General features: G+C 41.2%; 2 protein-coding genes across 3 annotated transcripts; both read right to left on the bottom strand.

Moving 5' to 3' along the window:
• Nucleotides 1-672: 672 nt before the first annotated feature.
• rbm26 (RNA binding motif protein 26) lies at nucleotides 673-10,969 on the bottom strand. Of its 2 annotated transcripts, none has more exons than XM_082528991.1 (22): nucleotides 10,438-10,969; nucleotides 9,398-9,516; nucleotides 9,169-9,287; nucleotides 8,947-9,038; nucleotides 8,576-8,835; nucleotides 7,959-8,237; nucleotides 7,599-7,841; nucleotides 7,236-7,376; nucleotides 6,985-7,125; nucleotides 6,721-6,832; nucleotides 6,356-6,512; nucleotides 5,124-5,306; nucleotides 4,542-4,643; nucleotides 4,353-4,421; nucleotides 4,163-4,267; nucleotides 4,002-4,076; nucleotides 3,651-3,818; nucleotides 3,278-3,382; nucleotides 2,908-3,111; nucleotides 2,449-2,535; nucleotides 2,176-2,289; nucleotides 673-1,447 (listed from the first exon to the last, which is right to left on the bottom strand). In XM_082528991.1, exons 1-22 carry the CDS (start codon nucleotides 10,494-10,496, stop codon nucleotides 1,358-1,360), a joined length of 3,024 nt encoding a protein of 1,007 aa, XP_082385117.1. In that variant the 5' UTR covers nucleotides 10,497-10,969; the 3' UTR covers nucleotides 673-1,357. The 2 variants fall into 2 exon arrangements, with proteins under 2 accessions (XP_082385117.1, XP_082385118.1); XM_082528992.1 differs by having other exon boundaries at nucleotides 6,721-6,829; nucleotides 10,438-10,967.
• Nucleotides 10,970-13,414: 2,445 nt separating this feature from the next.
• Nucleotides 13,415-22,031, bottom strand: cyp27c1 (cytochrome P450, family 27, subfamily C, polypeptide 1). Its single transcript, XM_082529024.1, has 9 exons — nucleotides 21,437-22,031; nucleotides 20,145-20,335; nucleotides 19,623-19,822; nucleotides 19,086-19,295; nucleotides 18,354-18,517; nucleotides 16,067-16,233; nucleotides 15,874-15,952; nucleotides 15,441-15,644; nucleotides 13,415-14,587 (listed from the first exon to the last, which is right to left on the bottom strand). Exons 1-9 carry the CDS (start codon nucleotides 21,725-21,727, stop codon nucleotides 14,450-14,452), a joined length of 1,644 nt encoding a protein of 547 aa, XP_082385150.1. The 5' UTR covers nucleotides 21,728-22,031; the 3' UTR covers nucleotides 13,415-14,449.
• Between the last annotated feature and the right edge of the window lie 832 nt (nucleotides 22,032-22,863).

The following is a 22,863-nucleotide window of genomic DNA, read 5'->3' on the forward strand; positions in this document are numbered from 1 at the left end:
CTATCAGTAACAGGCTCTTCATTTAACAAAAAGCACAAAAACCTCAAGTGGAACAGACGACTGCTCTGAAAGTTTTTTGGTACAAGAACAAAATCCAGAATTACACGTAAAGTCAACACTAAGCTACACAGATTCACAAGGCTGTTTCATCAAAATGATGCATCATTACAGAAAACAAAACTGTTACTTAATACTGTTGTGTTCAATTTTTAAACACAATTACTCCCGTTACAAACAGCACAGCAGTGTGCGATGTAAACAAAGTTCTGTCAAACTCGAACTTTTTGCATATATCTTAATGTCACACAATAATCAATCCCCAATTTATAAAATATTTCTGTATTTTAATACAGCATCACATTGAGCTTGGCACCAAATAAAGACTGATACAGTCGATACAACATGACAAGGTTAGCGTAAAATGTTGACGCTTCTTAGAGAAGGATGTGTTGAAGCTGCAGCACACTGACAGCTCCTACAAAAAAAAAAAAAAAATTTTTTAGATTGAATCAGTTTCCAAATGTTTTGGTTTTTTTGCAAAAACAGATATACAGCATGATGTCTGCCTTACCTTTATATGCCATTTGGTGCTACATGGCACTTACCAGTTCCAGTTAAAGCTGTTGAGTTTGTTTGGGTTTTTTTTAGGAAGTTTGCTCTTAGGTGAAGATGAAGGTTTTTTTTGGTTTGTTGAAATGGTCTTTTTTCAGCTCTTTTTTTGGCTGCTTTTTTTTTTTCCCCACTGCCAATTGTTTTGTTTTTTCTTTTGGGAAACGGGGGAGGGATTTTTTTTTTTTGGCAGCATGTTTTAGACCATTTCAATTCTTTATTTTTTTGTACAATCCAAAGTAAAGCAAAGAACTTAGAAGCCAAGCTTTCATACAAATCAATTAAACTCATTCATAAAATATTTACACACAAGCGTTTAAACCAGTCAACCTAACACTATTCTGCAAAAGCTACTGTCATTGGTTTAAATTATAACACAGCTTTTTTTTATTTTTAGGAACTCAAAAAAATGTGTCTTTCAGTGATCAGCTGTCATATGTCCCAACAAACTAATTGTATTCTGTGAACCCAAATATGAAAGAAAAAAAACAGTCTACATTAAGAGCAATAAAAAAAATCAGCACTGTTGCATCTGGTATACACAATGAAATTCATTAAACTTGTACATGGTTTTTCTGCCAGTTACAGCAATTCTAGGGGAAAAAAACACATCTAGCCAAAGTGAAATGTGTCTTGCTGATTTATAAGCAAGCATTGAAATCTTCTCTAAAGTTCCACTTGTCCTCCACACCAGTGTAACCAGAGGAAGAAAAGAAAACAAACAAACAAAAAAACATCTGAGTGAGCCTCATCTGCGCCAGGGGCGAGGCTCGTTGTCGTCTTCTTCCTCATCGTCGTCCGCCAGCAGCGCATCATCACTTAGAGACTCTTCTGGGTACTGATAGGACAGAAGAAAAGAAACTGAGATTACTACACGTGCTTAAAAAGTGCAGAAAACTCCACAACACATCTGTTTCTTTCTAAAAAGGTCCTAAGACAAACTAAATTCTCCATCTGAGAGTAATCAAGGTATGAGGGGCTGTGCGAATTTCACTGACCAGCACTGTTATTAAAACCACAGACAGATAAAGTGAATCAACAATGATCATCTAGTGAAAATGCAATACTCTGATGGGAAACCCTGGGCAGTCAGAAGCGTGACATCTACAACAACATTTTTTCATCCCCAGAAACGTCCAAAATGATGTCAGCTGGGCCGAGGAGTATGGAATGGAAGAAATCCTGATCCACAAATTGCCATTGCCATTGAATCTGTAGCCCAGTGCCATGATGGGTTAAGTATGGGAGAGTAGGGGTGATGGGATGCAATATTAAGCAGCTGGTTTTAATATTTTGGCTGATCAGTACAATCCTAGTACAGTTCCTGCATTGATGTGTAAGAGCTCCCCCTTGTGGCTGTTAAATACAAGAAACATATTTGATAAGTTTTACTGAGATGAGCACATCTAAAAAAGTCCTCACTAAAGAAAATATTTCCAAGTGGATTTAATAGCAGCATGAGGAAGAAATAAGTCTAATGCTCTCCTCGTGACTCACGTGTCAGAAAATCCCCCACACTGAATCAACAGTGCCAACACTAAGGCAAGGTGAGAAACATCCACAAACCTCATCTTCCTCAGGTTCTGCTTCGTCAGCATCCGCAGTAGTGAGAGTGGTGACAGGCTTATGCCAAGCCAGGCGCAAAGTCTGGTTATTAAATTTCACTCCGTGAAGAGCCGCCTGCAGGTGGACAACATAAAGCAGACAGAGGGGGGGCAGGTGTCAACATCAGGCTTAGCTGCTGGTCTTTGTGCCTTATCCTTGCTAATCCAAGGACGAGCCATAATGCAGAAAAAAATGAAACAGACATTTCACTGTTTGAATGTTAAAGTGCATCACCTGCTCTGCTTCCGCTCTCGTCTTGTACGTGATGACCGCGGACAGGTTACCCTCATCAATCCGGCAATCTTCAATTTCTCCAAATTGCTACAGGATTGGGAAAGCAAAGCATTTTGGTCATTGAACAAACTAATACATCACAACAGTGAGGAAAATGTTCCTAACAAACCAGCAACGTGGCCTGCTGTTAACCTACAGTTGGTTAAAATGCAGAGGAAGCAGTGTAGACAGTGTTAAGCTCACTGGAAATTATGAATATGGAATATTTTTTACACCAGCTATATACTAAACAGTGTCAATATTTTTAATATCTTCTCTTAAATGTATTATTATGATTATCTTTAGATGAGCACTGTATGCTCACCAAACGTAAAACTTTAACATCCTGTCATTTTACACTGTTACACAGCACAGTGGCTGCTATCAAATGTCTGTTTTTTCCGTTTTAGGTTCACTTACAGCAAAGTGTGGTAGCAAATCTATGCGGTCTGTGTCGTTGAAACCAGAAATTTTCAGCGCTCTTGGTCGATGATCCACGACTGCGTGCAGCGGCACACCTCTTCCTCGCCCCCTAGAGCCCCTTCCCCGAGCCCTGACGGCACCGCGGCCCCGAGGATGGACACCCCGGCCCCGCCCTGGTGACAGCAACCCCCGTTTAGCTGCCTGAAAGAAAACAATCAGAGCACATCAGAACACAGCTGGAGTGGAGATTATGTTTCATCATTTGAAATTCCAAGAACAAGTCTGCCCTCAAGTGGCTACTGTGCAAGCAGCATTTTTATACATGGTTTCAAGCTTGCCCTCTTTCTTTTTTTTTTAAATTCAATACCTCAATTTGCAGCTGGGTATATTTGATCTTCAACAGGGCTGTGTCCTCTCCAGCCTGAGTCTTCTTATACAGATCCAGCTGTGCATCCAGCAGTTCTTTCTGTGCCTGTGAGTGAAAGCAGATTTAATAAAAATAAATGCTGGCCATCAACTAGAATTTTAAATTAAAACAGAAAACAAGCAAATATATCAAGTGTGGGAGAATCTAACAGCAACAGCAAGTTACAACCATTTTCTGTGATATACTAGAAGAAAAAGGAGAGAAAAAACTCAATCACTGAAATCAAGATCAAATCAATAATAATCCATCAGGTTCTTATCAGTTGGCTTTTGTTTGACCATATCGGTGTATTTCTTCTTTTAGGTAACACTACCTGGGCCTTGCTTTTTGCTATCCGCAGTGGGTTGCTGTTGCTTGAGATTAATTTTATCTCCTCTTGCAGTTTGGTGATGCTCTTTGTTAACATGTCCAAAGTTTCCATGATCTTGGCTTTATCCTCTGCCTTCATTGATTTGTTCTTCTCAAGTTTGGATATCAGGAGCTGCAGCAGACATAAGCAGAGAAATACAAGTTTAACATTTGCTGATGTCTCCATATTTGAATAATTACACTTGAGGTGAAAATAAATGTTAAAAAAAAAAACCATAATAATCTTACTCAAATCATCCAAATCTATGCAAATTAACACTGAGCAACAGAAGCCTTTATTCCTTCTGCATCTTACCTTTTGTGTCTCAATGTGCTTCTCCAATATTTCCTGCTTCTTCTTCCTCACATCTTGCTGCAGTTTTAGAGCTTCCTGTGTAATTAGAAATGGGGATAGGATACAGTTTTTTTGCTCGACTTATAAATCACTGCCCCTCCAAATTTCCATCCATTTCTCACCTGTTTCTTCTTCAAAGCTTCCTCTGAGGTCCTTTGTGCTGTCTTCAGGACAGCAGGATTGTACACAGTCTTTGTGAGTCCCATGGACGTTGAACACACCTGAAACTGAGAGAAAACAATTACATTTGCAAGAGAAGGAGAACATTTTAAAAGGGACGCAAAGACTTCTGAACACAGAGTGGAGACTTACTTTTTCAATTGGAGCTGCTGGTTTTGTACAGAAGCCTAGACGATCCTTCACTGACAGCTTAGTGGGATTCTGCACAAAAGGGGTGTGGGGAGGGGGTCAAAAAGGGGGGAAATGTTTATACAGACCTCGGGCAAATTTTGACAAGTACACGCAACAAAACACATCCTCAGCAAGACCGCCTACACACACCTGTGAGGCTGCACCGGATTCCTGACCGGGCCCTGAATTCTGGGGCAGCATGGGTCCCAGACGGTCTTTGACAGACTGCTTCAGGGAAGTGGCTGGAGGCTGCTGAAAAACAAAGACGGTGTACAATTGTGAAATGGAAGGCATTTTAGCGGATAAATAGGCTGTCCCTCTTCCAGATTTGCCTCCGTTGCATTTATTTTTTTAGACAGCAAAACAAGTTCTTTGTGCTGTACGTGCAGAAATGACAGGTATTACAGCCGCCGAGTTTTCTACATTGCAAAAAGAGAGCCAAGAGAAGACAATGTGGCACAGTGTCTAGTTCTTGCAAATTATCAAAAAATACCCTTAAAACAGGAAATACATTTCACACCTTAAAACATTAACATTGGCTGTGGTGTGTTCTTGTTTAAGCTGATTAAGTTAGAGGAACTTGTATTACTGTGAATCTGTAATCACAATGAATCCACTGGTTTGCAAGTGCCTCCTATTTTAAAGAAAATTAGAGGAAAAGCAGTTGCTTGTGTAAAGATAACAGTCTGCAAAAGCGTGTTATGAGAGACGGCTGACTTTAACAGTGGCTACCTGTGGCTGTAACTGCTGCTGTAACTGAGACTGGCCCTGGGCATCGTTTCCATCCTCACGAAACCAGTGTACCCTGATGAAACGGTTGTTGAGAACCGCCTCAGTGCTTTGCATGGCCCGCTTTGCCTCATCAGGAGAGGAAAACTGTATCAGTGCCCCCTCAGGGTCACTCTGGTAGGCCACCTGTAAAAACATTTAAAACCATTTTTAAAACAGACAGAGGACAACACATTACAATCTGAAAACCACGGTCACTCAAGGGGATAACAATGTGTGTGTGATGAGCTGTGGTCAGCTAAGTCACTCGCAAACATCAGCTTCACTCATGACACAGATTTATCTTCAGCTTTAGCTGAACTTACAGAAATATAGCAGCTTAAAGCCAATATCTGGATATTTGCCTTAACAGTAGCACATAGACACGATCAAAGTCAGTTTTCTTGCAAACAAACCTGATAACACAACGAGGGGCTTTATCGGACTCTGAAATTTTAACTCTTTACATCTTGAAAGCCTAGTAGGGCTTTCAAGATGTAGTGAGTGGTTTCCGTTATACTTCAGGCCTCCTTATAAAACAAAATAATTCGGTGTGCATTAGAAGTTAGCGAGGGTAGTTTCTGCCTATGCTGCTTCCAGGAAACGTCTTGATTGATATATACTGAGGTGTCAAAACTTGTCGTTAAGGGTAGAGGGGAAGTTATCAAAAGTCATCTTTATGAGATAAAGAGTTAATTCAACATTATTTGATTCCTAAACGGACACAAGAGCAGTTACATGGTGTTAGTTCCACCTGATCATCCCAAGAGTCATTATGTTTACCTTTTACTGTCCAATCCTTCAAAGCCTAAAACTACATCAATGTATTTTGTAAAAGAGTACGCAGTTGTTTTTGAAGATACCTTAGCAGTCAATCTCTTATTTTGACATGTGATATCTTTATTGATATTGCCTGTCAGATTTATGTTGGACCAGAGCTGTTGCAAATCATGTTACTCAAATAGCTTTATGGCATAATTTTATATTTTATTTCTAAAAGACAACCTAGAAGATTAATCTAAACCACTAGACAAACCATGTGTGACTCTTTAACCTTTTAATACCAGATCCATGCATGCATACTGTTCACACATCAATCACCAACTGAACAGCATATATGATTGCGCTATACTGTGGTTACACGTGTTAATAACCAACAACGATCAAAGCCGGGACATCCATATCCGGAAACTGACCTGCAGGTTGACGATGGTTCCAAACTTGCTGAAATGCTCGTTGAGTTTGCTGATGTTGTTGAGCTCGGGGGGAATTTGCCGAACAAGCAGCTTGGCGTTAGGAGTAAACTGAGCCCTTTTGTGGCTGCCCTGGTGGTTGGGTTTATTAAAGTTGATTCTGAGCAGAGAGGAGAAAATTAACCAATTCACATGTGTCAAATTATACCCCTCTTTACATGTGCTGTTGTGTGAATGTGTGTGTGAATGGGTGGATGACTGAATGTGTAAAGCGCTTTGGGGTCCTTAGGGACTAGTAAAACGTTATACAAATACAGGCCATTTACATACTATAGAAAAAATACAAACAAAAACAAAGTGTTTCTTACTTGTCAAACCAAGGTTTCTTGGTGGGCAGCCCTCCATCATGAGATGGAGCGGGTCTCTTCCTCGAATCAGATTCCATGACAATTCTCATACTGTTGTTGGGAATCTTGTCTGCTGGAACAAACACTGATAGGTTAATTTCTGAGACCAACACATGTGGCTCATAAAAGGAGAATACAAGTCTAGAGAAACACTTCTGATTGCAGTAGATGAAATGCACATATAACTGAGGACAGTCTTTTCAAAGTTCAAATGGTTTAAAATACCTCTGTGTGGCTGATCGACCTCCCCCATAGTGAGACCAATCAGGTTGGGTCTCTGGGCATTGACCCGGTGACGATAGATCTGCCTGGAAGTATTGGTGATGCTGGGGGCCTCGGGATTGTACACGTCTATGTCATAGTGATCTGATCAGCAGAGAGAGGATCATTTAGCTCATAAAATACTGGGGTAAAGTACAGCAACCAATTTATAAATCTAAAATTATATAGACTACATAAGAGATTAGAGACATTACCAGAGTTGAAGAGTGGCCTTGAGAGTGGTGGAAGCGAGGAGCGCATCCCAGAGGTGACAATGGTGGGAACGGAGCTGGTGATGGAATTGGGAGGACCATCCATGCCTGCTGGTTGCAGTGGAGGAAGAGGAGGAGGGGGACCTGTGCCAGATAAAGCAAGAGTTAACATCTTTGGTAGCCCTTTTCTGTAGCGATATATCACTTTGTAGTTTTAAGCATAAAGAATTTATTTGATGACTTAAAAAAGTCCCTAAACTTTAAAATTGCTTTAATGCTAATTCAACCTATTAGTACTTTTTAAAACCTTGAATCAAAGTGTCAGGAAAAAAGAGGAAATACAGCAATTATTATCTGAATCTCTACCTGCAATGGGTGGGAGGCTAGGTGGAAGGGCACCTGGAGGGGGCACAGGTGGCCGAAGGTTCACAGGTGGTGGGTTCATGAGAGGTGGTGGTGGTGGAAGGCCTGGGGGTGGTGGTGGCTCCACACCTGGAATTGGTGGAGGTTGGAAGGGCAACATACTGGGCAAATTGACATCCTCCACTACAACGGGATCACTTCCATGATCGAAAGGACACAGATCCCCCTGCATGCAGAATCCCTTTTCTGCAAAAGGAAACAGAGCTATGTAGAACAAACAAATATACAACGTCCAAGAACAAAACAGAACACATTTAATATATTTTTATATACATATATATATTTAATATCAGCTGTCCTTACCGTCATAGTCACGGCATCGATTTCTCTGTTGAGGGGGAGGCCCCCTGTTGAAAGGGACCCGATCCATAGGGTGCTCGGGATGGAAGTCTGACCAGCTCTCTGTGGTGTTGTTGCTGTGATGATGTGTGGGAGCAATGACTGTAATAGTGCTGCTCAGTGTTGGCACAGGGAAGTGTGAAGTGGTTGCAGTGGAGACAAGAGCAGCTGGGGTATATCCATCACCACTCTCTGACCTGTCCCCTCGTTCATGATCATACTTCAACTTTCCAGAGTCTCGTTCTAGAGAGAAAAGAAAGGCCACATGGCTTTAAATCACTAACACATATACAAAAGTGACAAATCAGACCTGTGAATCAGGTACACCGTTTTTAGTTTGATCCTTTTTCTCTTTAACTGCTCAGCACTGGTAGATCATCATATACAGTGAACTATTCAGGAAATCCTATTGAATTCTTAAGATTGGGTAAATTCATACCAGAGGAAATACACACCTATACCAAACAAATACATCTCCAGGAAAAATAAGATGTTCTAAGATCTGTAATGAAGTTGGCATGTTCGCACATTAAAAAGAAAAATACTGATATTTTTACAACCTGAGTTAATCAGGTTCTTACCTCGACTTCTGCTTCTCGACCGAGTTCTACTGAGGGACCGGCTCCTGGTGCGATCTCGATCCCTGTCTCTTTCCCTGTCTCTGTCACGGTCTCGGATACGGTCTTTGCTCCAGCTCCTGCTTCGGCTACGACTACGACTGTAACTGCGGCTGCGGCCTCTTCTGCGATTGTAGCGTTCACGGTAAGAGTCCCTTCTCGGCGGGTTGCGATCATAATCCCTCTTCCTGGAGCGATCGTCTCGCTTACGGTCATCTCCTCTCCTGAAAATTTTTTTTTTTTTTAAACAATGAGTGAAATGAGTGAAAGAAAAACACATGTTGACATGGTTTTTGTTTTGTTTTTTCTAAATGAGAACAGGCAAATGCACACACCTGCTGTCTCTGCTGTAGCGAGAACTTGATTGTGGGGGGCTGTGATTCACGCGTCGCAAAAATTTCTTGTCTCGTTCGTCTTCACGATTTGCCTGAACAAGAAAAAAAAGGTGCCTATTTAAACTGGTTGCTCATACTGTTTAGCAAGTGTGCATTTAACTGATGTTAATAATCTTTGGGTACTCAGGCTGTTTGAAATTCTTGACATTAAAAGAAGATAACCTCATCTTTCTTCTGCTCTTCTTTCTCAACTTTGATCACAGAGGGTGGCTGCTCAAGCTGTGGGAGGTAGCTTTTGTTGTTAACGGCTTCAAACAGCTTATCCACAAATGGCTGGGTTTCTGGAAAGAAAAAAAAAGTAATAGAATAATATTTTAAACCAGAGTCAAATAACATTCAGGATCACATGATAAAGGTAATGGGGCTTGGAAAATAAAGCTTTAATAATTACCTTTCTGAAGAAATACATCCAGCTGGTCTATACAAAGGGCTTTAAGTTCCTTTTCACTTTTGTCCTTCTTCACCAACGCAACAACATACTTGGCGAGCGCAGAAGGGTCTGCATCACAGCTGCAATCGTTAAGAAAGAAATCCATATAACACTTGAACAAGATTTCCTTTTAAAACCAGACAATTTGTCTGTGACAATACGTGTTGGGAGGACACAGTCGTTTATGAAAGCTGCAAAATGCAGGTGAGTTAACTAACTGTATCCACTGAATTTACAATACACCACAAAAGCAGGCAGTAGCTTTGCTGTTGTTGGTAGGAAATGTTATTGGTTCTGGCTCATTTAAAGCTTAAATAACATAAATAAATAACTGACTCAGTTAGTACTTTGTTTAGCTTTTCTTGTAAGTGATACCAGGAATTAAGAGTTAACAATATATTATTTGCAACTCTGTGCTGCCTTGATTTATTACATCTCCTTATCGTTCTTTATAAAGCTGCTTGGTTATGTGACGTGCATTTTTAATGTTGCTGAATCAAGTTTGGGGACACAGTGTGACAGTTTTGTTATTTAATCTGGTTATTTCTAGGCTGGCTGTACTGAGGAAAGCAGTTATATAATTATATATTTGACCAGTGGTATTTTGCACATGCAGCAGAGTTTAAGCAAAAGGGACTTAGTACTGTTTCGTATATTAAGGACACTTTTTCGTAGACTAAGAATGTTCTAATCATGTATCTTATATTACAGGACATGGTTAACCACCATATTATCACCACATTATTACCATGTAACAGCTTTTCCTCTCCCTTACCCTTTTAAAGGCGCAACACATTATGTTTACTCGGAGTACATTTTAATTTGGCAACTTTTTTCACAACCAAAATTAATTTTTACTTCAGTAAAATGTCAATAAAGCAACGGGACCTTTACTGGAGCAAAATTTACTCTTTCAAGCCCCCATTCATTTAAGTAGTTTGTGTAACTCCGACTAAACTAAATTTACTAAAGCCTTTTGGCTAATGGCTAACCATACTTACATGGGCTCGAGGGTTTCAGACAGCCATGTTTTCAAGGCATCGAGGTTTTCAATGATCATCTTAGATCCAAAGGAGCCTTTCCTCGACCACCGCCACAGTTAAAGCTAATCGGGGCTGATGCTGTTTATCTGTGTAAAAGCACAGCTGACATTAGCTGGTGAAACTAGCAGCTTCAGTGGACAGACTGTGATGCTAAACGTGACGTTAGCTTGACTGCCGCGTTAACGCAGCGTAACGTTGGCTGGGCTAGCACACGTCTTTCCAGGCCCCGAGCGTGCTGCACAATCCCGCCACCCTTCTGCTGTGTTTATTATCGAAACGCCGGTGGTGGAGGGAGGTCTGTTGCCTCTCAACGCTGAAGCTGCTAACTCTGAAGTTTACAAACGATTTCAGTTCGATGAATTAAATAGCATCCGCGCTTAAATTGCTATTTCGTCCCCTCTCACTAGTGGTTACTATGCCATGAATACTATTTACTTCCGGTTGAACTCTCGTTGGAAAAATTCTCGAAAAATCGCGAGAGGGCAACTCTGGGAGCCGTGTCCGTCGACGTAAAAAGTGCGAAATTTCTGCTCATTTAACCGCTGTTTTTTGTTTTCAGTGTGTCCCAAACGAAAGAAATATGCAATTTATTATTATTATTCCAAGCTCAACTTCCTTGCCTGTGGTTCACTTTCACAACATAGACAATAACAAGTTTCCACTTACTTCACTCTGCACCTCCCCACCCCTGCATATTTATATTGCACATGTGGTCCACTAGACTCGAGGGTAGGTGCTGTGTCCCTTCACTCTCTTCTCCTCCTCCATGCCCTACTGTGTGTGTGGAGTGATGGGGGTGTGTTTGTGCTTCGTCTTTCTGCTCCTACTTTTTCCACACAAGGTCCCAACATTGTTTGACTACAAGCACCTACACCTGTCCCCTACAATATTCCTATACATTTTTCCCTTCAGTACAGGAAGGCTAGACTCTTTGACAAAGTAAAACCTCCTAATTAGAGTCTGACAGTCAGTTTGAAAATGAGGAGGAGAATGGCTATAAGATGGCTGTAACACAGTTGCTAACAAGGGGAGGGAGAAATGTGGATAAAAATGGTGAACCGGAATGCCCTCCTTCCCCGAGCATCGAGGCACACCACATTGCTCCCAGTGTTGCACAACCAAGGCCAAGACAAATAGCATTTAGCCTTGTGCAAGACATCACGTCTGATTTTGTGCTTTTCATCTTTGATGCCATACAGAAATTAATCCACATCAGTAAATATACGCTGATCTAAGTTATCTTCCAGATTCTAGATCTTAGATGGACGGGAACACACAGTATACAGGCATCAGATCCAAGATTGACAGGAAGCTGGTTAGTTTAGTTTCCGTTCAATTCAACGAAGTAAACATTAATCAGGATCAAAAACCTTGCTTACTTGTTCAAGATTAACATGATTGTTTCCAGGTCATTTACTTTTTTTGTTTTGTTTTGGGAGGGGGGGGGGGGTTCTCCACCTGTCCCGTTTGGTTCTTTTGCCATCAGAATTGTTGCCTGAAGGCCAAGAAAGATGCTCAACAGATTTACTATGCCAAGTGGACCATATTGGTCCATTTGATTGACCTTTGTTATTTATTTGATTTGATTTTCAGTTGTTACACATGGGACAGACATGACTGGGGGAAAGGAAAGGGAGAAAGAAAGAGAGGGAGGGAGGGAAAGAAAAAAGATGTGGGGGCAAAAAATACACACACACACACACACACACACACACATATATATATATATATATATATATATATATATATATATACGCGCACACACATATATACGTAAGATTGACAGAGCACAGTGTGCTTTGAGGTAGCAGCCAAGAAAAGTGTAGTTTGTGTCTGTGAACACCGTGTGTACACCTGTGAGCATGAGCGCGCTTGTATTCAAAAGGTTTCTTCATGTAACGACCTGCCAGAGGGAGTGGGGAGCCATGAGCCATAGCCCCGTCCCCCAGGGCATGAAGCAGGTATGGAGGAGATCCAGACTCCAGACATCCAGAGACCACCAGAGTGCAAGAGTCCAAGGAAGACCAACGGAGGGGAAACCGTGAAAGAGCTGAGGAGAGCCCCAGACAAGGGGTCCAGGTCATTTACTAACAATAAGAAATTCTAGATTTCAATCAAAGCATTCATTTTAATCTGTTATTCAAAATCAGTATTTCTAAATCTATTGCCAGGGCTTGTTTCACAAAGCTGCAAACCTTTGCTGATTAGCTTAGATTTATAAGAAATAATATTACATGATACAATAACATGGTTTATAGTCTAATACTAAAGTTTAAATCTGCATACTATCGCTTAATGTGTGTGTGTGGGGGGGGGGGGGGGGGGGGGTGTTTTGTTTTTTCCTTGCTGTCATTCATTTATTTTATTGACTTTTTTATCTGTAGTTCAATTTTATCTTATTTCTTCCTTCTTCTCTGGCTGGGTTTTTGTTACACTGTTCTGGATAGGTGGTGGGGGGGGGGGGGGGGGGGGGGGAGTTTGTTAATACTGCTGTAATTGTTGCTAAAAGCAATTTTTTTGTTCAATAAAAAGACCTTGATCAAAAAAAAAATTTCTTGCATGCAATAGTACTCTGATTAAAGATTATGATTAAAAAGCTTGCAAATACTAGTGGATTAACCATCACAGAAACAAATGATTTTGGTCAGTATTTTTAATCTAGGGGAGCTGTTTGGTTGGGTGGTGGTCTAATACATTTATAAAACACTAAACATGTGTGCAAACATGAATACATGGGTGTGGTATATAGAGTCATGTGAAGAGTCTAGTTATTAGTCATATCAGTCATTCATTGCAACCATGCAGCTTTTACATGTTCTTTACAAACTGCAGTGAAAAAGCTCAGTTTAATCATTTCTTGTTCTGTTTCTATAAATTAAAAGATAAAACTCTGAAGTGTCTGTATATTAAAATATTGCCCAAAACAACAACACTGTTTGTTGTAATAAATCATTTTATTGTTTCCCAGTTTCACTGGAACTACAAAACAAACAAAAAAAAAAATACAGAGGCAAAAAAGCAGATAAAAATTAAAGTGTTTTTTCTTCATTGCCGACCAGTGAGATTCTTCATGCTGACGCACGCAAACAACTTGCCTCTCTCCTTTCCAACTGTACTGTAACATACCTTTTTCCATCTCGAAAACAAACAAAAGAAGCAAATGCCAACAATAAAACATATGCGAGTGAGGACTTTCTCACAAATAGCAAACAAACCAAAGTCTAACCACATTCTTTGATCCAAACCCCTGAAAACGTAGGCAGTGGATTGATTAATGGAAAATGTGCACTTACATTCATTGCTTGTAGCTCATGAGATAATTCAACTAGTTGCCATGTTTTTTGTTTTTTGTTTTTAAAAGGTAATCTATTTTAAAACATTTCTTGTCTGTACTTCAGAGATATACAGTACACAGATTAAAGTCATGTAATGCCTTTTCGGTATATGAATGCACTTATTCACTAGAAATTAAAGCAAAAAAATAAAATAATCAAATAAAAAAAATAATGATGCTAGTTTTAAAGGGAAAGAAATTAACAAAATTTGGTTCGTAACACAGTCTTTGAGTAAAGCTTGTTATAAACAGCTGCACTAACCTAGCTAAGCTAAGTCCATTCACAGCTGCCCTAGCTCAAACGCAGAGGAAACTGAATGTCTACATGCATTAATATTTGTGATCACATTATATGCATACATGCACAATAGTGTAAGAGGCTACAATCAGTTTCATTTTTCCATATTTAATTGAATCACAGAAGTAGTTACAATCAAAAAACAAAACAAAAAAGGGGATTTTCAGTCCAAATGTTATTCTTACAGCTTATATTTGTCCTGGATTTGTGACCTAGTCGCTAATGAACACATTTCATTCCTGAGTAAAACCTCATTCTCAGCTCAGAATCTAAAATATAGGAGTGGAGAGTGTGTCTAAAAGCAGAGTGTTTAAAAACTTCCAACAGTACAGCGGATTTCACGGAGAAGAGAGTGCGTCCACTTCCCGGTCGATGAACTGCAGGTGGATGGGGGCACCGGGGCAAAGCAGGCCGTGGGTTTTGGCTTTGATGTCAGCAGTGAGAGGAGAAAGGCAGATGTGGAACTTCTGAATGAGCTGCACAGCGAGCAAAAAGACAAAGAACAGACATCAAAGTTAGCTTAATTCAGTAGTCACATTATCTAGCACACTTTTATGTAAAACCATAAAAATAAGAGGATAATCATTTAAATAAATAAATAAATAAATAACAGGGAATATGAGGTGTGTGATATAGAGAAGTGAAGGATGAATCATCTTTCGACAAACTCCTCAGTAGATCTGAGGAAGCGGAGGTCAGACTGAATGATAATGCATTTTTTGTGCTCAATGAGGATTCAAATTTTCCAGGAGTGTCTTGACAAAGCTTTGCATTATTCTGATTTTGCATCAGTAATTACTATTTGTGTTCATACTGTCTCAAGACACTTGGAAAATACAATATGGAGCAACAGTATGATACATTAATATTTGTAGTTTAGTTTCATTTCCCCCTGTGCTCTTGTCACAGCACGAGCCTGAGAGCAAGAGAGAAATGCTAACGACAGCTGGGTTTCTGTAGGTTTAAATAAATTACTTGTAAGATGTTTTTAGGATTATATAAAATGGCATTTAAGATATTTTCCATCCATATTGTACCTCCCAATTAAATTAACATTATTTTACAAAAATATATTTTTTTATTATCAAAGAAGACAATACACAAGCTCACATGCTCACATAGGTGTGTTCAGCTAAGGTGATGAGGTTGCATTAGTGGTTATGGGATCTTTGTTTTGTTATTGGTTGCAGTACACATCTTTTTCCACTCAAAGCAAACGCTGAGGCCCGTCAGATTTTAGAGTCTTTGAAGACTTTTTAAAACCTTTTTGAGAACCCTGGACATTTTTTTAAATGAAAGTGTAGCACCACAAGCAGAGTAATCTCTTACCCTTATGAGAGCTAAATGCATCTCCAACTCTGCAATTCTCCTCCCAATGCAGCTCCTGATGCCATAGCCAAAGGGAATGGAGCCAAAGTTGTCAACACGATCTGTGGTATCTTTCCGTATCCAGCGATCTGGTTGAAAGTCTAAAGGCTCCGAAAAGTTCTCTTCTTCCAGAGATGTGGAGTAGTGGCACAGGGCCAGCTGAGTCTATTAAAAAAAAAGAGAGAGAGAGAGAGAGAAAGGGGAAGAATGTTGGTTGTGTAATGAAAACAGCTGGGCTATTGTACATGGGTCCATACATGAGGGAGGAACAGAGAAATGCCTGAGTAATAGTGTATCATGTTACATCTGGTTTGACTATAATGTTTTAGCCAATTCTTATTGTCACACTTTCTTGTGCCCGTGTCTGATGTGGAAATGTGACCATCACACTTACTCCTTTGGGGATGAAATATCCACCAACTACCAAGTCATCCTGGGTGATCCGTCCATTGCCTGGAAGAACTGGAAAGAGCCTGATCACAGTGTGGGACATACAAAGACTGTTATTCACACAAAGACTGAAAAGATTGGTGTACATTAGTATTATAGCAAAGTCTTGATCTAGGATAAACATAATACATACTGACCTGAGAGTCTCTTTGACCAGCCCTCTGATGAGCGGCAGGTTAGAGACGTCCTCGGCTGTGGCGACTGCTCCGGGTTCCAGGGTCTTTTTAATTTCTTTGTGGATTTGATGCTGTACATGAGGGTGTCGTGCTAACAGGTAGCAGGCCCATGACAGGGTAAAGGATGTCTAGAACAGAAAATGGTCAATTTAAATTTTAAAAATATGCTTACACATTGAGCATTTCATGAATATTGTACTGGTGTTTTTATATTTGTGACTATATCGTTTCTTTTCTTGATGCGCTGCAGCAGAGTTGACTGCAGTGCAAGCTGATATAAGAGTTTCTATAATGTTGAGTAAGTGCCGAGAAGCAGCAAGGGAATCTGAGGGAGAAGCGGCCCAATTCCAAATGCTGGGCAAATGCTCAAGGTCCCTCCACCAGCTGTGCTCCCAACAATTTTCTCCCATGTCTTACACCACTCACCCATCTGATCCATTCTTATCCCACTGTACCTTGATTAAATGACCTCAGTTGGCTTTGGCAAGGCATTTCAAACAATTACAGCAAGAAAAATGAAAATGTGGCTGAGATTATTACCATGTTGCACAAACAGAAATCCAATCCAAACAAGTTTAGCCTTGTACAACTTTTAACATTTCCATTGTGTTCTTGGCAAATCCTTCTGTTCATCTCACTTCACAATGGGCTCCTTCTGCTAATGCATTCCAGACTTCTTACATTTTTGCTTTCCATATTAGCAATGCAACTTGATTTTTTTCCTCCAGTTCATCCTTTATTGCCAAATCACTCTAATTACTCATGAGTTATCTGATCAGTTGGCCCGACTTCCTGTTTCCGACTTATATCCACTGACATTTTATTTCAGTGAGCTGGGCGGTTGACCAAATGATATGAAAATGTCATGCGTCACTTTTCCTAAATTTACATCTTTTCATTTGTTTAATGAGGGTCTTCCTTGTTGATCCAGCCCACTCCTTCTCCATCCACCCCCAGTGCATTTTTGACCTCAGCCCTGGTTTTGCCATAACTCTAAAGGCCAATCTAAGGTTAGTGTCTCCCTGTGGACCAACTAATATACCCTGCCATTCTTTTTCACTGTTGTTCCTTCCCACTGCTCTTGCATTCTCCCCCCTCCCTCTCCATTAGCACCCTCTTTCCATGCAACCAACATGCTCTTAATCAGCCCCAGCTGGCACAGACACTGGCAACTCCTCAGATGCAGCCTGAGAGGAATCATATGACAAAGGCTCCTCCAAGCAAAGTTTTCAAAAGGCTGAGGCCTCTCCCCCTTCCATTCCCTCCATCTTCCCCTTATTTTCCAACATCCATCTCACACCCTGATCCCTTGTATTCCTCAGTATTATGCCATCCACCCCATCACCGCCCCCCCCTTACTCCCACCCAGCCCCTTATTCTCCCCCTGGTCTCACCTCTGCCCACTCTGTGCTATAACTCTGGCTGTGGCTAATGTGACTTGACAGCTCTTGTGTGTACCAACTAAAGGCAAAATGCACCATGGGGTCAGGTAATGGCTGAGCTTAGTGCACCCCCTACCAGGACATGCCTGATTCAACAAGTTCACCAAAACACACACACCCTTTTATCCCGTGGCCCCAAGCTCCACACAAAATACTCTACCCCGTTATTCTTATTAATATGACAGGACCCCAAACAAATTAGGCAATAACTAGGAACATGTGCACGAGGCGCGCATACAGTTGCAAATGCATGTACATCAACACTACTACAGCGAGGTAGAAAATCAGTGTAAAATGCCTCCTTCCTGTGTCCCAATTTCTGTATTCTTTAGCCTGCCAATAAAAGATTCATGTTACACACACACCCCCCCCCCCCCCCCCCCATAGTGGTCCGTGGATGACATTAAACCCACAGCCTTAATTATTTGCAAGTGCATACAAAAAGTTTGAATGTTGAAACATGAACACAGATGTCTACCTTAGTTATTTAAAAAAAAAGAGAGAGAGAGAGAGACAAAAGGCCCCCTGTGCTGACTGAACAGACAGAGACAAATGACAAGAAACTAAATCTGAGTGAGAACGAGTTTGTCAGTGGGAAACTGTAACCCGCCCGATACACTACTCTGACCTGACGCTGGCACAGCTTCACAGGCATGGACATGGCGCCAGAAACACAACCTTTGAAACTCAACACTGACTCTGACACTCACACACACACACAGATGCAAACACACACACCTGCAACTCTTCACATACATCGAACCCTTCTCTGCACAATGTTTATCACAACACAGACACACACGCACCGTGTCGACCCCAGCCAGTAGCATCTCGGTTACGTTAGCGTAGATCTCCTCGACGCTCATCTCCCTGGTAATGAGCATGTGTGTGAGCAGTCCCCCCTTCACCTCCTCTCCCCGCTCCAGCTGGGCCTTGATCTCCGAGAGTCTCTTATTGACGTGAACAATGCCTGGGATTAACGAGGGGTAGAGAAGGTGATATGAATGGGGAAAAAAAAAAAATGCGGGTCATCGTGAAGGAAGGTAGTGAAGGGAAAGCAAGAGAAAAAGGAGTAGGTTATGTAAGAGATGGACCTGCATACTCTCACTATCCAATGGTACAGCAGTGGAGATTTAAATGCAAATCAACATCAACATTCCCTTCTATTGAGCACTACCGGTTTCAAGCTCTACTACTTGGCGTTTTAATGAAAGCATTAGCCAAATAGGAAAGCTAAAAAAAACTAGATCTTTCTAGAAGTTCTGGCATCAAGGCAGAACTTGATTAACAGCCTTTGTGGTCACTCTAAAAAGAAATTGAAGTCTTAGACAAGAGTACCACAAGTCTTAGCATAAATTAGGCCTGGATATACTTAGGAAATCTCTCCTTCCTGTGTTCCAGTATCCTTTTTATGTAGTAAGAAATTACTGGGTTACCATCTTCTGGACTAAAACACTGTCCAGGCAGTTCAGCAGAGCATACAAGTATGAAACTAATCTGTCTTCTTTGATCACAATTTCAAGCTATAAACCACTTACTGAATTTGAAAAGACCATCCCAGGACAGACAGAACTCCTCCCATGGTTTGGGGATAATGGGTCGGAGCCACTTGGGGATCGCTCCAGCATACATGGTCATCTTGAAGGAGCTGAACATGAGGTTCAGTGCAGCGATGTAGTCCTGGGTTTTCTGGGGAATATTATTTTCCAAACATCCTAGTCTGCATTCATACAAAATAGCAGCCACTCCTGTAAAAACGAAGGTAAGAGAGAGAGAATTTTACCAATCTAAGATGTTTAACACTGGCAACCATCAGTGGCTTTGACTTTTTAGTACAGGGCCACTTTAATAACTTTCTATCGAAAATTGGTGACTAAATTTTAGAGAAGTGAATAACGTGGTTCATATATTTCTCCCTTGGTTACCTCTTCATAGCAGTTTTTCTGTTATTTCAGTTTTTCTCATTGATTTTCTTTCCTGCCATCTACACTTCGCCTGCATTGAGCCACTTATAAATCCTTTTTGACCAACTGGTATTTGCTTCACAGCCAATAATCTACAGACTTGGTACCAACCTTCCATGGCATATTTAAAGAAGAGGTCATTCACATTGAGGACAGTTGCTCTATCCGGCTGCTGGGTGCGCAGACTGTACACCCTCTGGATGAGGTCGTCCACCACGCCATTTACATCATCAGAGAAGACTGCAACATCACGTGGTCGCATGATGAGCTGCCTGAGCACGCTCCGCATCTTCAGCCAGTCTTCTCCCTCACTGGGAAACAAGATACAAAATGATAGTTAAAATTCCCTTGTATTCACTTATTTGAGTCATTCAGAGACATATGGGGGGGGGGGGGGGGGGGGGGGTTCTCAATTTGAATATTAAGGGATGTTGCTGTTGGAAAAACTGCAAGTTCTGATGCTTTTTGGATGCTAAAGTGGACTACTGAGTAGTAAACGGAAGTGTGAAATGAGGAGATAAATTAAGGGACGGGTAATGGAAATCTAATCAACACATCTGCTCAGATCAAGGTATTATTTCCTGAGGTTGCCAAAACTCAAAACTCATGGTTTGAACACTGAAGGGGACTCACGCTGAGATGAGCCCAGTGGCCCGTCCTCTCATGTCTCTGTACTCCTTCCAGGAATCCATGTTAGCCCTCTGAGGGGCCACCCCCTCTGCCCTCAGCACCTGAGCCACCATGTCACGATCTGCAACGGAGACCACCAGCTGGGGCCCAAAACGAGACTTGAAGATCTTTCCATACTTCTTCCGGTGCTCCATCTAGAAAGCAACAGTGACAATCAGGATATCTAGAGATATTTGTAAATTACTTTACTAATAGATTTCAGCACTGAATTTATTTTACTGCTCTCCTGCCATAACGTAATGATAACTACTTCCTTATTTATTGTTCTGATTATTTTGAAGACCTTTTTTGTATAATAATGTTAATGTGTAACATTCAAATAATAAAAAAATAAAACCAAGTTGCAGATGCTATTGAAGAAGACTGCCAGTGTTCACATCAACTTAAAAAAATGTTTTAATGATCTAAATTTAGAAACGATTACGTAACCTCGAGCATATTTCACTACAAACAATTAATCTATATAGACACATTAAGAAATGATGACCCTTTTGTACTCGTTGTACTCACGCTGGCAGGCGCTTATTGTGCCCAATTTGCATAGGCTACGTTTCAAAACGCTGTGTAAAAACTGCATATGCTGCATCTGAAAGACGACACTTAATTAAGCTTTCATTTATGCTGCCGCGGTTGTGCAGTTTGCGGAGGTATTCTGCCCACGGACATGCTCCCCTGAACTCCAAAATCACAGCTGCACGGCGCTGGACGTGGAGGACGCGGTGCCTCGGTGGATTGGTTGATAAGATTCTGTTTAACTTCAGCTCTTTGTGAGTTAAAACTATCCCATTACTTTTCTCTGGGTCCGGCCGATGGACCGACCGGTCGTGCCACACATTTTTTCAGACTGCCCCCATTTGCGGGCAGGCTCTCTCTTACGGTTGACGAACAGTCTGAAGGTGACCACGGACTGCCAATGGAATGCCAGCGCGCGTCCACTCGCGACCACGACTGAACCATAATTTACCCCCGATTATTTCAAACAAATGGGGGGCAAATTATGTTTGGCAATAAACGGGGGCGGGTTAGCTCATCACATCTCAGTAGGACGATTACAAAACTCTCGCCTTGTACCGGAAGGTCGACCAGTGTCCGGACTCCTGGTGCGCTACATTGCCATTTTACGCATAGGTGACAAATTTGGCTGAGCACTGAGAATACGAGGCCAAGACATTTTTTATTTATTTTTTAACCTATGAAAAAAGAACAAAATGAAGCATAAGATTGAGCACCATTACCTGAATTTCATGGATTCTGCCAAACCCGTCCTTCCAAAAGAACTCGATCAAGTTGGACAGGGTGTTCGGTCCGGGCATGTCGTTCAGGGTCTTGATTTGAGTTTTCTCGCTGACCTCCTCCGGTTTGATCATCCTGTTGGGCATGGTCTCTTCTTCTGTTGCAGAGATCCCCAAAGCCTCGCTGGCTGCTGACTTGTGTAAGGAACGCACAACGTAGAACAGCTGCTTATTCAACTGGTCGCTCTGAAAGTTCTTCCAGCATATCTTCGTGAAATTATTGAAGACTGCCATTGTTGAGATGCTTTTTTCCGCCTTTGCGTGACCGAGAACTATGTGTGAGAAAAAAAAATTTAAAAAAACTTTTGCAAAGTCTTTTTTTGTAACTTCACATCTGCAGAAAATGTACGCTCTTGGCTCGTGCAAACACAACACTCCCTGTGTGGTAGTGAAATGTTAGACAAGGACAGTATCGTGGATCGCTTTTAAATAGTTGCTTGTACAACCTCAGAAGAAGAGGATTGGACGATCGCCTCAAAAGAAGGGAGGGATAACTCTTTATTCGGAAATGGGCGCAGTACAACGTGCTAAAAGTTCGTTACATCACACCAATCAATCATCCTCTGTGACTGCGCACACCACCTTCCCTCCGAGCGCGTCACTCAGCCCCCCCCCCACACACACACGCAAAATAATGTGATAGAATTGCAGAAAATTCGTCTCAAATAAAGAATAAACCTCAGGTACTGCTGATGTAAGCGCATGAGAGAGCCCCACAAATCATCAGCTGCTTACAAAAGTGTAAGCGCTTTGTGTTCAAGTCCAAAAGTTGTGTTTAAAACAAAGAAAAATATGAGAAACTTTATATAACTTTGTGCAGACAGATTGCAAAAGTTGGACTTTACAGAGGTATGAGATTTATAGGCGTTTTTGCATTTGAACCCTGCAGGCAGGCTAAACCTTACAGCTGGTATATGAGTGCCAGGTGGCATTTGAGCAAATGGAAACATTTGATTAGTTCTCAGAAAATTTAAATGTTTAAAAACTTAGGAGCAACACTTATTAATGCAGACTGTCCCAGCAATCGCGCGAGTTTCAGAATGAAGGACATAAATCTGTAGGCTTAGTATCTTGATGTTATCTACATGTGTGATTAATGTACAACAGTCAGATGGCCCATCCTCAGTTTTCTCAAGAGACACGTGAATTCCAATCTATCTAATTACTTTTCACTCTCTCCAAGCCAATAAGCCTTGGGTCAACGGAGGTCACAAAACAGCAATTAAGACCAGGCCAAAAACACAGCCATTCAAGGCACACGTGTCCTGTGCTCCAGCAGAGGTTGGGTGGGCAGAGGTGGATATTTTCCCACAGTCGCTCCTTTTGCAGCTTAGACACTGCATCAGGCTCTAGATGTTCTTTTTGGAATA

This window comes from Aulonocara stuartgranti, assembly GCF_965226115.1.
Source record: "Aulonocara stuartgranti genome assembly, chromosome: 1".
Taxonomy (NCBI): Eukaryota; Metazoa; Chordata; class Actinopteri; order Cichliformes; family Cichlidae; genus Aulonocara; species Aulonocara stuartgranti.

Excerpts from the sequence above, each read along its gene's own strand:
- rbm26 (XM_082528991.1), bottom strand. The coding sequence starts at position 10,496 with ATGATCATTGAAAACCTCGATGCCTTGAAAACATGGCTGTCTGAAACC. Across the intron at positions 9,517-10,437 it reads TCTGAAACCCTCGAGCCCAT|CTGTGATGCAGACCCTTCTG; the intron begins GTAAGTATGGTT and ends TAACGATTGCAG. Across the intron at positions 3,819-4,001 it reads AGCACATTGAGACACAAAAG|CTCCTGATATCCAAACTTGA; the intron begins GTAAGATGCAGA and ends TGTCTGCTGCAG.
- cyp27c1 (XM_082529024.1), bottom strand. The coding sequence starts at position 21,727 with ATGGCAGTCTTCAATAATTTCACGAAGATATGCTGGAAGAACTTTCAG. Across the intron at positions 19,823-20,144 it reads GCCACTGGGCTCATCTCAGC|TGAGGGAGAAGACTGGCTGA; the intron begins GTGAGTCCCCTT and ends CTTGTTTCCCAG. Across the intron at positions 14,588-15,440 it reads TGCATTTAGCTCTCATAAGG|CTCATTCAGAAGTTCCACAT; the intron begins GTAAGAGATTAC and ends CTCGCTGTGCAG.